The 13,106-nt window shown below is 34.2% G+C and overlaps 3 protein-coding genes across 3 annotated transcripts in view; 2 read left to right on the top strand and 1 right to left on the bottom strand.

Annotated features, from left to right (window-relative positions):
• The window catches only part of LOC108724739 (uncharacterized), a 7,655-nt gene extending 6,808 nt beyond the window's left edge, over positions 1–847 (top strand). Inside the window, 1 exon segment of the mRNA XM_018451333.1 lies at positions 1–847. This exon segment is cut by the window's left edge and continues 13 nt beyond it. Within this exon segment, the coding sequence (XP_018306835.1) occupies positions 1–271 (271 nt within the window). The 3' untranslated portion in view covers positions 272–847.
• Positions 848–1,932: 1,085 nt separating this feature from the next.
• LOC108724578 (uncharacterized) lies at positions 1,933–3,887 on the bottom strand. The gene is made up of 4 exons (XM_018451012.1): positions 3,815–3,887; positions 2,514–2,551; positions 2,150–2,415; positions 1,933–2,068 (listed from the first exon to the last, which is right to left on the bottom strand). The coding sequence occupies exons 1-4, from the start codon at positions 3,885–3,887 to the stop codon at positions 1,933–1,935; spliced, it is 513 nt and encodes a 170-aa protein (XP_018306514.1).
• conv (insulin like growth factor binding protein acid labile subunit convoluted) lies at positions 3,799–12,732 on the top strand. Its single transcript, XM_018451335.1, has 13 exons — positions 3,799–4,097; positions 7,809–8,066; positions 8,181–8,468; positions 8,672–8,909; positions 8,986–9,232; positions 9,585–9,839; positions 9,950–10,038; positions 10,086–10,196; positions 10,266–10,563; positions 10,653–11,133; positions 11,260–11,523; positions 11,654–11,882; positions 11,981–12,732. The coding sequence occupies exons 2-13, from the start codon at positions 7,817–7,819 to the stop codon at positions 12,321–12,323; spliced, it is 3,093 nt and encodes a 1,030-aa protein (XP_018306837.1). The 5' UTR covers positions 3,799–4,097; positions 7,809–7,816; the 3' UTR covers positions 12,324–12,732.
• The last annotated feature ends 374 nt before the right edge of the window (positions 12,733–13,106 follow it).

Genomic DNA, 13,106 nt, shown 5'->3' with positions numbered 1-13,106 from the left:
GTTGAAAACGAAGATGAGCCATTTGATGCCTGGAATCGGTTTCATAATAACTTTTATCATCCAGATGGCCTTGTCTCACGCGAGAGCGGCTGCTTCCATAGCTGGTATGATCAGCAACATGGCCCTTGTATCAGCTATATTCGGTATGATCCGACAAAGTGTATTCGGGTCGGAAAATCCGAAGATCAAATATGTATACGATAATGATCAAACGGGTCCGGGGATTACTTGGCCACATCATCATAGATCATATTATCATCATGAGAAATAGTATTTTGATTTGCCTGCTCAAGTCTACTTATTTTTTATGTATACTATATTAAAAACCTATACTAAATGTATTTCGTTAAGAGCTTTATATAAGTCTCTGTCGTTACAGACTTTTTTTGAAGTCTGAAACAAATTATATATTGGGTTAGCTTTAATTTTTTTATATTAGTATTGTCATGGTTGCGTTTATGAGACAATGTAATTTCGAGATAATTACGTGATTTCTATACCTAACAATTCTTTGCATAAAAAATTGTATTGTTTCTTGAAAAGGAATTAGTCGAAAAGTTAGATATTAATAGTTTCTATAGATGCGTCCGTGACATTGTCTCTCGCGATATATCTTATTTACATTTTAGTAACATGGAATTCAAGTAGAGTATATTTTCAAAAGTTAGAATAGATAATATTTAGAATTTGAAGAAACGATATTTTTGTAGATGGTTATGGAAACAATCCCTCGCAATTTAATCATGAAACACGCGCCATTTCGCAGGTGATATTTATTTCATTGTCTTGGGGCTTTATGGTGGTGGGTGATATTTTTTCATATTTTCTTAAAGATTAAGACATAAGTACGGCATTAAAAAGTATATAATACAATCGTATCGCAGAAAAAAATATTGAATTGCTCTCTCTAGCGTAGGTTTTTTTTAAGACTGATATATTCTTAAATATATCTGATTAAAAATAAATAAATTGTATCTGTCTTGTATAATCGCTATTGTCCCTTCAAATTACAATTATCAATTAATTAATTTTAATGTTATTTTATTTTTTAATAGAACAAGCATTTTAATAAAATTATAAAGTATTGTTAAATTTATATTATAAATAATACAATTATTGAAATTATTTAAATTCTTGAAGTTTTAAAAATATATATGTAATTTGATTTGTAGAATTCGGTGTAGAAGTAAATATAATAAATTATATATTAATAATTGCGTGCGTTATAATATTATTCGAAAATACTGGTGCTGCAACTTTCAAGAACCTTGAGAAGTCAACAGTCAGGAATAGACCCGAGATTATTCTGGACTATCACGTTGAAGGTCTTCTCTCTCTCTCTCTCTCTCTCTCTCTCTCTCTCTCTCTCTCTCTCTCTCTCTCTCCGTGCATTTCCTCTTTCTTTTATTTATTTCATCAGTTTTACGCTTTGCATGCGGCAAAAGACGTACCGGGATGCAACAAGAGCACAAAAGAGATTGGAATTAAGATCATGATGCGACACGCAACCGTTAGAATGTTGAACTACTATGAAAGCAAAATAATATTACTTTAGAATTGTGTAAATATTATTTTCCGATATTCCTCGCGATGTACACAGAGATAAAACCATGAATTCTTGGCAGAAACTCTAAATAAAAAAGATAAGAATAGATCGGCAAAAATAACTGGATTCAAAAGTTGGACACACGCCTAGTACGGCACTGTCATAAATGACAGAGCCCGGTTCCTTCAATGTAACATTAATTTTAATCTCGTTTTAATTTACTCTTTATCTTTTTCTAATTCTAAGAAAAAATAAACAGCAAGCTAAAAAAAAGAAAAAAGTAAAATAAATTAATTCCAGCCAAACTTATTTAACGAATAGCAATTTGTTTTAACCGAATAAAAGTAAAATGCATAAAAAATACCTAGCGTAAGATAAGAATATTTTTAATCAATCACAAATGGCAAAATGGAAGGTACTATATCTTCTTGAGCTACTTTCGATTCTTCTTCCTCTGGAATTTCTTCTGTGATCGTCCTCGGTTCGATTTCCGCAGAATAAATCAATTCATTCAAGTAATACCTTCAGTAAGTAATTAATAATTATATTATAGAAATGCTTATGATACGATTAATTTAAATATCATAAAATGTGCATATATACCATTCGTGAGCGTGATGACAATCAATATTTTCCTCGTCCGTGCATATCCGCTGTTTCTGATCAAACACTGTATCGTTGGCGCAGATCACTGGGAATCCGTCGCCGGAATTTTCGCAAACGTGAAATATCCTGCAATTGTAATCTACATCGGCATAAAAACCGGATGGCATATCCGTGCAAGTAAAGCGAAAAGTTAGATTGGCGAAGATGTCGATATCACTTTGTTCACTTGATATCTCCTCATAGGTTTCCAAACGATTTCTATCCTATGTAAAACATAGTAATTTGAAATTTTTAACTTTAATCATAAAACACGGTGATATATTAAAATAATTTCAAAGCAATTAAAAAAATAAATTCTTACGAAATGGCCCAAAATAAATTGATTTGTCACTTTTGTATCTGTATAACAAAAAAGATATACATAAAACCTAACTTCTTTTAAAAAATAGAAAGTGTAGAAATCCTTAAAAAATCGAAATTTAATAGAGCTAATTTTAAAACTTACTCAACAATAATGAAAAGTTGAACACGTATATTATAAAATAATTCATGTTAATCGTAATTTTTAAAACGAAAATTTTTTAATTCTTGATGCCAAAATTACAGCTCAATACCAGCCAACAACACTATCACTCAATACTCGATGGATAACGCAACCGACTGCGCGACTACAAGCTCTTTGTCTGAAACTGCAGAACACGAAGAGCTCAATGATCTTAATAGCCATGTAATTTCTGAAAAGGCTCGTCATTCTCTCTCATTATTGTTTAAACGATACTAAATGATACTAACTATCGCATCCTGCTTTGCTAAACGACGTTTTCGAAGAATCAGGAGAATATTCTAAGAACAAAAAATCCGATTAATCTTTTCTATAAAGAAATTAAAAATACCTTAATAAATTTGTAAAAAAGAAAAAGTGATAAATACAAATTTATTACAAAGAAGTGTTTTTGTTAAAATTAAAATTTTCTATTATGAATGAAATAACGAGATAATTTACTTAAATTTTTTAATTCGAGATGTTTATTTAAATTAATCTGTGCACCAACAGATGTCGGCTTCATGCTATGAATTACGTGATTTGGTTGAGTACCAAGGTAACTACATGAAGAAACTTTCACTAGCATCAACCAAGGTGTACTCGATGGCTGACTTTCTTCTACATGAGAATTTGCCAGGATTGTATCGTTATGCTAAATTAAATATAACGTTATGCATTAAAATTACGCAGTAATATTTATTTATTCATTTGAGAATGTTTATAATTTGAGAAACTTAAAAATACAAACCAAAAGAATATAAAGAAATATTCATAACTTGACAACTTTTGATCAGTAACACCTTTATAATTTTTAACTATAGAGAAATATATATTCTTAAGAGAAATCTTAAAATTAATCAAGTTGAAACTTCTTTTTAATCATTCATTGAAACGACAGAAATTTTTTACATACTTTATTATTATAATTTTCTTTGATTATTAATTTAATGGAAAATTTTATCAGGTTGCTAATAGCAGCTTATCAGTCACGACCTTCGAAGATATGGAGCATTTTATCAAAATGTGATTGCGGCGAGACTCTCCTTCTTTCTCTCGCAACGGCAAAGGTGGGATGTCTACGAAAGGAGCATATCAACTGCCAATGAGGGAGGCCTTACTTCTGAAGCTGCCTTTCTCTTTGCCTTCGTACCTCGGCTCAGTTTTCACGGCAGCTTCAGCCAGGAACCACATGCAGAATGTCTTGAAGACAACGAAGGTGAATTCAAAACGTGTACTCCTTTCTGTTTTTCTTTCTCACTTTTTCTGCTCCTGCATGGTGAAAGAAAAAGGACAACCCGTTCGGCGGCAAACATGTAACCCTGAGGATACCAGCAGTGCATCCTTGAAAATAGTCACAACGACCTTCGCGCTTTTAAAAGTCGTTGGGCAAAGTGTAACAAGGTATACCGCGACTATTTTTGTGACAAACGATAAAATTATAGTCTGTTATCTTAAAATTGAAAAATGCTCGAAAATATTATTTTTAAAAATCTCGCGATTCACCGATTATTATATTAGAATAATCGCAGGTATGACATATTATAAGGAACAGTTTCTTAAACAGCTTATGCCAGTTATGTCAAATATGAGGCTATAGATTGAGATTGAAATTAACTAATTAGAAAAAAGAAAATCAATATCAAATTTAGTAAACTTTGCTTCAATTTGTTAAATTTAATCTCAATCTCTAATACGAGTATTAGGCTTGTTATATTTTTAAATACAAAGGTGCTAAGTTTCGTAATGTTCGCAGCTGAGTATCCACGTGTGTTTAGGCGCGTCATCTCTCCGTTCAGCGAACGGTGACTTCAATGCGTGCACGAAACGTTACGCTTCTATGTTACTTGAACTAATTATCTTTAATACTTAATTAACTCACGAAGCTTTGCACAGTTATTTCTATTTTGTTTAGTTGCGATAATATTGCTCTTTATAATTATTCTAACTTGATATATGTAAGTATTTAAATACAGTATAAGTAGAATTATTTTTTTTTTAAGAGTTCATTATTTAATATATAAGATTTTTATTTTTTCACATAAATTTAATCTTGAGATTCGGGAACTTTGTAATAGTTTTCTAAATAATGTTCTTTATAAATTACAAAATTTTATATAATGATTATTATATAAAATTTTGTAATTTATGAAGAACATTATTTACACAAGTATAAATTAAATTAAATTATATACATTCTTTATTTTATTTTAAAAAAATTTCCTGAATAATTATTATACATATAATACATTTTTTAAGAGAAAGGTGTAATGTTACAAATAAAAATCATATAGTAAACGAATGCAGCATAAGGTATTACACGATGCAGTATCCGCAAGAACGATTACTGAAACGAAAATATTCTCGTCTACTATGTTAAAGAAATGCACGGAAAAGTGTATCTCATTTCGACGAGGCAGTTTCTTTTATAACGAGATTTAATTTTAGTACTTAACTGTGAATATTAAGAGTTGGTAGTGATGCATTTTCTTTACGTAAAGCCGTCTACCTTTGCTACGTTAACACAATAGCTCTAATTGATAGACTTTCAGAAAGTGGAGCGTGGCGCAAGTTATTTTTCTCTCCACTGTCGTTCTTTCCGCTTTCGAGAAGCGGAAATCTCACGTTCGGGAAAGCATACTGTTTATTGATAGCTCTTCGAGTTTCTACATATTTTTAAGTCAGGACAAATATAAGCAAAAAGTAACAAGTAACCGTTCGAGTTTTGATCCAGATGCTCGAGATAGTTTAATAATAAATAATCGAGTATTGCCGATGCATTACGTCAATGGTACTAGGTTCGTTCATTTTTTTTAGATCTGATACGAGTTTGGTGTCACGAGAGACCAGCGTGATTCGGTCCAGTGGTTAGTTCCTTGGTTTACGAGATAGAAAGATCAACTGAAATAAGTGAAAGGCGCATGTGTTTTTCCCAACATATCGGTTTACTTATGAACGTTATCATTTCATCGATTTTAGATTTGTAGATTTTCTTGATGACAGCTTAATGTTCTTACTCTCATAAGAAAAACGCCTAGTTGGATTAATTGGAATTCTGATTAAAAGTGGACGAATCTATAAATTTTTTATTAAATCTAGTAGAATTCTAATTAAGATAAGCGGAATTCTGATTGATTTTTAATCAGAATCTTCTGGTTCGTTCATTTTCAACATTAGAAGACATTTTTCAGTGTATAAGTATAAATTTATTAATATATTTTTACTTGGCATACATCTTGCCTGAGATAGAAATAATGAATCTCCCTCATTCATAATGTAAATGCTGATGTTTTTCTTACATATCGTGCTTGTATATTATATAGCGAGCGCTATAAACTGATGCTTGAACTAGATCACCGTGCTTTTCTTCTTGCCTGTTTGAATTACTAGAGTGTAATAAGGCATAGTTTTCCATTTCTCAGATCGGTGAGTCCCACGATTATTTTAATTATAAGCTACTGTTAATTGCGGGAGCCTCGCTGCGACGTGGAGACGGTCTCGGTTGTTAGACGCTGAAATATATCGAAAGTGTAAATTGACAATTCAACTTTCATTGTTACCACACAATTATTAATTAATAATAGAATACACTGCAAATGTTTTTCATACAATAAAAAGAATATGCTTGGATTCAACCAGGAAAACGTAGAAAATAATGATTAACAATTGCATCAAAACTTAAATGATTATTAATGATGACAACTGTATTTTTTATGGCCTATTAATCTTTTCAAATCCACCCACTTCACACAAAGAGCACACGATGATCTTTGAAAAGGAGGTCAGTTATTATACAAAGATTATATTTGCTAATCGTCCAAGTTTCGAAAGAAGGATAATCAATTTGCAATAAACCACAGTGCAGCACCATTGCACGCAACCATTAATTTTCTATCGAAATTTCATGCATGGTTACGCAGGTGGGTTCATCGTTTTCGCGATAGTACGCAGTGAAAACGCATTGGTCTAATTGCGTTAACATTTCCGGTTGGACAAGTCGCCGCTTTCATAATTTTCTTTTGCAAGATGCGCAACACGGGGTAAATTGTGATTGACGTATGAGTTAAACGTCCCTGCGATAGCTTATAATTTGTTACGTGACAGAAAGCGCGATTGCCGTAGTTGCGTGCCTCCTTTCTAGAATCGCGTGGGAGATACTATCGTCGATACACGATCATTGCATTAATTGTGATTGAATAATGAATAGGCAAAGCATGATCCATGAGAGCATCATCCATGAGATCTTGATCTTTTGCGGCGTTTTTTGCTACACAGTGATCAGTGCGTAGGTCTCATTTTGCGTGGGTTGTGTTGACTGTCTGAAAAAAGTAGTCTCGTCTTCAAGGACGTTTTTGGGCTATCGTGATAATCTTAGCGGTTAGTCACCTCTGCGCCTCGGTATCGCTAAGAAATCGCAGGATATCTCAGTAACTCGCGTGGGATAATAAGCGGTGAGATCGGATCGCGAATTGAGCGACTGATGTAATCGCTTTTGCTTAAACACAGGCAACAGGAACTTCAAAGGGCCGTTTAACAATTCATTCGCGAAAGATTGCGCAGAACAATTGCGATTTTGAAGCAACTGCGATTTTATTAGGTGCATAAGCTGCATGGTTATCGGCGTATCGATCTATTTCGTACATTAACCAAGGGGGTTAACGTAGCGAAAACTTTCCCACATTTCTGACGAGATGTGCGTTGCATCACGGAGTGACTAATTGAAATGTTTATTTTATAAAAATATCACGAGTTTGCACCTTATTTATATAAATTAAATTATTATCAGCCTTTATATATGATATAAATATATAAATGTAACATAGATTTTTTTCAACATAATTTATTATATGTATTTATTAATGAGGTTATGTAAATTATACCATGTATAATTCTTATAACAGTACTTTTTCATGTAAAATTTATTGTTATATGTTTGAACTCATATCAGTTATTATGTAGTTATTACAAGGTGTAAACTTTGTAATTACATAATAACTGACATGAGTTCGAATGTATAACAATAAATTTACATGAAAACACGTAACATATATAATTACATTATATAATTACGGAAATGTTAAATCGATTTCTTTTTGTTTGTGCTTTTCAAAGCAGGTATTAAAATGTTATCTCCGCTATTGCTGTTGGGTACGGTTGTGTCCATAATGGGCGGCTACGTGCCGCCCGGGCCAAGATTCGGTTGCCCCAAAGACGCGATTTATATTTATCCCTGCACTTGTCTTCGGGGCAGTGACAGAGGTTTATACATCCGTTGTGAGAATACGAATCTGGCCAGTCTCAGCATTGCCTTCACGAATCTGGGAAACGAGGGCATGCCGATCGAGGAACTGGTTCTATATAAATGTAACATAGGTGAGTCGATTTAATATCATGTCGTAAAGAAAAAGAGATTTGGGTATAACATTTCTGCGAAAGATGAAGAAATAAGTCGGTTGAATGAACTATTTAATTTTTATTAATCGGCAGTACGATTCTACGGGCCCGCTCTGTATCCATTGGATGTGCGAGTGCTTAAGTTCATCGATACGCCATTGAGATTGATCGAAGAGCACAGTTTTCTTGGCGTGAACCGAACTCTTCAGGAGCTTTATGTAATAAACAGCAATTTGGAAAAATTTCCTCGTGAAGCACTGCAGATCCTCGGCAATCTTAGCCTGTTGAGCATCACGGGGCATCGGATATCTACCTTGCCGGGAAATAGTTTTGGTGAAAGCGCGGCGGCTGCGAAGCTAGAAAAATTGGAGATTAGTAACGGTAATCAGAATCTCATCGTGAGATATCGTCAGTAGGAAACGCACATTGTTTCATTATACAGATCTTGAAAGTGATACAATTGTATGAGCTCAATTTTTGATATTACGTATAATTTTTTATATAATATCTATACATAAATAAGAAAGGTCATAATTATAAAAAATATTAAATTATAATTCTTGATCGACTTTTATATTTTTTAGGTACACTTTCTTCCTTGCCTGTGGAAGCATTAACGCCACTCAAAAAACTTAAAACTCTTGATCTTCACGGCAACAAGATAAAAGACTTGAAGAGGAATCAATTCAAAGGTCTAAGAGACACCGAGTTCTTGGATATCTCTCACAATTTAATTGACAAGTTAGATCCGTCTCATTTGGCCGATCTTGTCAAGATGGGATGGTGCAACATATCGCATAATGCTATCGCTGATTTGAAAAGGTTGACAGACTTGAAGAAAATGGTACTTATGATGAAATTTTCCGCATTGTACCTAAGATCGTTTCTTTCGTTTTAGAGGAACCTTCGCTCGGAATTCTGTCTTGAAGGTCTTGAATTTGAGCCACAACAAAATCAGGAAACTTGATTCAAACACTTTCCGTGGCATGCGTTTTCTTAGACGGTTATATCTGAGTGACAATCAAATCGACGACGTGGGTCGTGGAACTTTCGGTTCTGTTACCAGAATCGGCACCGTCGATCTTTCCCGGAACTTCATTAAGAAAATCGACTTCCAAATGTTCAATCAGTTACAATTTGCTGAGGTATACGTACATCTGAAACAATTATACTTGTACAATTCCCACAAAATTTTTCTTTAACCTTCTAGGGACGGCATCATTTTATCATTAAAAAAACAATTCTTTTATTGATTTTGCTAAAAAAAGTTTTATAAGTGAAGAATCCATTTATTTGTATATAGTCTATGAATGTATATTCTTTCTGGCGGGTAGAAGTATTATATTTTAAAGTTCAATGCTACCTACATTTTCATTTTTAATATTTTTAAGTTTCATTAATCTGTAGAGATCTCGAATTTACCACAAATTTAATTTTAAAATAAATGTTACAAATATGCAACACTTGAAAAGATTAATAGCAAATTTGTCGTGATAGCTTATAGATGTTTCCGAGAATTTCGTGACTATCGTGGAGAAATTGGCGTTCAAAGATATCTATTTGGCAAAAGTGAATCTGTCTCATAATGAAATTTCGAAGATCGAATCAGGCGCTTTCGAGAATTGTGCGAATATTACATTATTGGATATCAGTCACAACAAGCTCGAGAATATCTCAAAGTACTCTTTCGATAGTGCATCGTATGCTATGGAATTACAACTTAGTTATAATCTATTAACGTCTCTAAATCAGGTGAGTAAAATTTTTTGATGCAAAATGATAAAATAGTTCACATTATTTCATTAAAAAAAAGATATTTATTTTTATTAAGTCTAAACACCATTAACATTCTTTTTTTGTAGATTCCAATGCACAACATGACGGGGCTGAAAATCTTAAATGTTTCCCACAATCTGATACATTCCGTTCCACGACAGACTTTTCCAAAGCTGTACGAGCTCCATTACTCTTGAACATGTCGCATAATTCTCTAGAGAAAATAAAACCATCGACGTTCGGACCGCTGCCGACACTTCTAGAACTCGATATGAGTTACAATCAATTAAATGACGTTGCACGAGGTAGTCTCACTCGATTAGCCAGTTGCAGGTGAGTCACTGCTGCTTAATAAAAATTGAAAAATGTTATGCTCGCAATGACGTATCTATTGTATTTTAGGAGTTTAACGGTAAAAAATAATCGTTTGACAAAGATTTTCCAATTGCCAATTTCTCTGGGTCATTTGGACTTCTCGGAGAATCTGCTGGAAGAGATTCCGAGCATCGACGTGTGGCCTACGATGAATGCATTACTCTCGCTGGATCTTTCGCGGAATCGGCTGGGCGATAACCTGCAAGAGGGGAGCTTCGAAAACCTGCTAACCTTGAGAATCTTAAACCTGCAAGCGAATAACATTACAAAGCCGCCTTGGCAAGCACTCGGCGGTCTGAGCAGTCTGCAGTATCTTTATCTACAGGTAAGACAAGCTAAATTTTTATAGGGGAATTCGTTCTTCTTCGAGGATCAGTAAAATTTTCTGAATTTTTACTGATGGATATATTTCAGGATAATTACTTGACGAAATTGGAAAAAGCCGCCTTCGGCCGTCTACCGATAGTATTTGAGCTGAACTTGGCGAACAATAAAATAAATAACATAACGAGCCGGGCATTCGAGGGCCTGTTGCAGCTGCTAACGTTGAACTTGACGAACAACAATATCAGCTACATACCAAACGGCGCGTTTCAGGGTCTAGTATCTTTACGAACACTCGACCTATCGTATAATAAATTGGAGAAGCTGGACAACAAGACGCATGGACTGCTCGACGATTGTCTATCTCTGGAGAGACTGAACCTTAGCCATAACGAGATATCATTTATTACTCGAAAGACCCTTCCAAACGATCCCTGGATCCCTTATAGGCTAAAGGAAGTCGATTTATCCTACAATACAATGCCGGTCATTACCTTCGATTTCATCGCCGGTGCTAAAAAGATTCAGTATTTGAATCTTTCTCATAACAACATTAATGAGATCAGGAGATGTGAGTAGTAAATCAGAAATGTTGTTTTTAATAGTTTCGACGACTAATCGGGTTGCTGCATAACAGCTTATCGGCTTATGTTTCTTACTGAAAATCGTTGTTTATTGGAACGTTGCCTTATTTCAGATGTAATCGGGAATTTAACGGCTTTGCAGACGTTGGATTTATCGTACAATGACATAAATGACATCTCCGAGCAAGATGTCTTTCTTCCGCCGTTAAATTTGACCAACTTGCATCTGAGTAATAACCATCTAAGCCATGTGCCTCTCGACAAGATTCTACAGCTGCCGAATCTAAAAGTTTTCGATCTGGAAGAAAACGAGATAGGTGTTTTTGATGAGAAGTTCATGAAGATTATTCAGAACGGCACGGTGTTCAAATACTCCGGTAACAATAGATTAAATAATTAGATATAACAAAGAATAATAAAACTCATAATTAAGCTACTAAAGGACTTTAAAAACTGTGTTAATAATCAAGTTTTTTGTTATCAATATTTAAAATATATTTATATTAGGTAATCCCATGCATTGTGATTGTCATATGCGACCATTGAAGAGATGGCTAAAATCTCAAACGCAATTTCCAACAGAATGGTCGAACGTGATGTGTAAAAGTCCGAATTATCTCGCAAATAAATATATCTCGGAAGTAACCGAGGATCTTACGAACTGCGGCGAGAGGGATATTCAAGAGGAGCCCGAACTTGATATCACACCTGATGTGAAGTATCGAAGCATTGATTAGTATGTAATATATTTCATTGTTAATTTCTATTATCATAAATATATCGTTTGAAATTTTCTCGAGGACTTCGGAGATGAAAAATTACAATTTTCTTTAGCAATACCGAGGATAAGAGTTGGAAAGCGACGTGGTACGTAACGTCGCGCGAAGATATTGGCGATTTCTACGTGGTGATTCGGGAATCCGGTAGCAGCAAATCCATGCTCGAAAAGGATGTCGTTTACAGCGAGAGATCCTTCAAAATCAACGATCTGAAGAGATCGAACACCAAATACGAGCTCTGCGTGCTCGCGCGCGACTCCGAAGGGAACGTCAAGCACTATAGAAATTCGCAGTGTCAGATTTTAAATCAGCACTCCAGCTCGACCGATAGTCTCAGGGCGAGCCTGTACTTCGTGATAGTCGCTGCTTCCTTTTGCACTCTTATGAGATTTCGTTAACCTGACGAAATTAGTATTCGTAGTACTTAGAAAAATATCTTACATTTCGTGGAGATAGTAAGATAAAAACAGGAAGTTATTATCTTTAAGTATCGCTGGTTAAATTTCCGATTGTTCTGCTATTTTAGATTTTTATCTATGTCGCGTTGAAGCGCGATAAGCGATGTGATTTTGTACAATAAATTAATATGTATATTCCTCGAAAAGGTGCCCAGTAAACAAGCTGACGTTATTTATCGTTATTTTAATGTCAAAATGATATCTCGAAATGATGTCAAAATGACGACAAGAATTTCAACTTGTTTGCTGGGTGATATACTGTGTGCGTTGTACATAGAATATATTGTATTTTGCTCGGAAGTAGGGACGTTGAACGTCGTGTATTTATTTTTGTAAAATATATACCTTTTACAAGTCACATATATTGTTATCATTTAACACGAATGGATTAACCAAAGTCTGTTTTTTTTCAAAGAATATTCTGAACTGGTGTAATAAATTGAGTGAAACAAACTATATTTATTTCATTCCAACTTACTGTATCAAATAATGTACACCAGTCTAAAACATTCTTTGAAAAAGAGCAGATCTCAAGATTCGGCATGAAAAAGCGACACGTCTAACGGCTGTGACAGATCCTTGCGATAATTTGCAATTGTTACGTGAACGAGAGGGACGATTATTTGACGATAAGCGAGCGAATCCTTTTAATCAAGACCAACTAATCCCACGATATTAATTTGCCGTCGCGTAGTCGTCCTGTTCCGCGACTAATAAAGCACT

This window comes from Mycetomoellerius zeteki, unplaced genomic scaffold, assembly GCF_001594055.1.
Source record: "Mycetomoellerius zeteki isolate Tzet28-1 unplaced genomic scaffold, Tzet1.0 scaffold31, whole genome shotgun sequence".
In the NCBI taxonomy this organism is placed as follows: domain Eukaryota; kingdom Metazoa; phylum Arthropoda; class Insecta; order Hymenoptera; family Formicidae; genus Mycetomoellerius; species Mycetomoellerius zeteki.
Note: the sequence above shows the minus strand (reverse complement) of the source record. Positions and strands in the feature narration are given on the sequence as shown.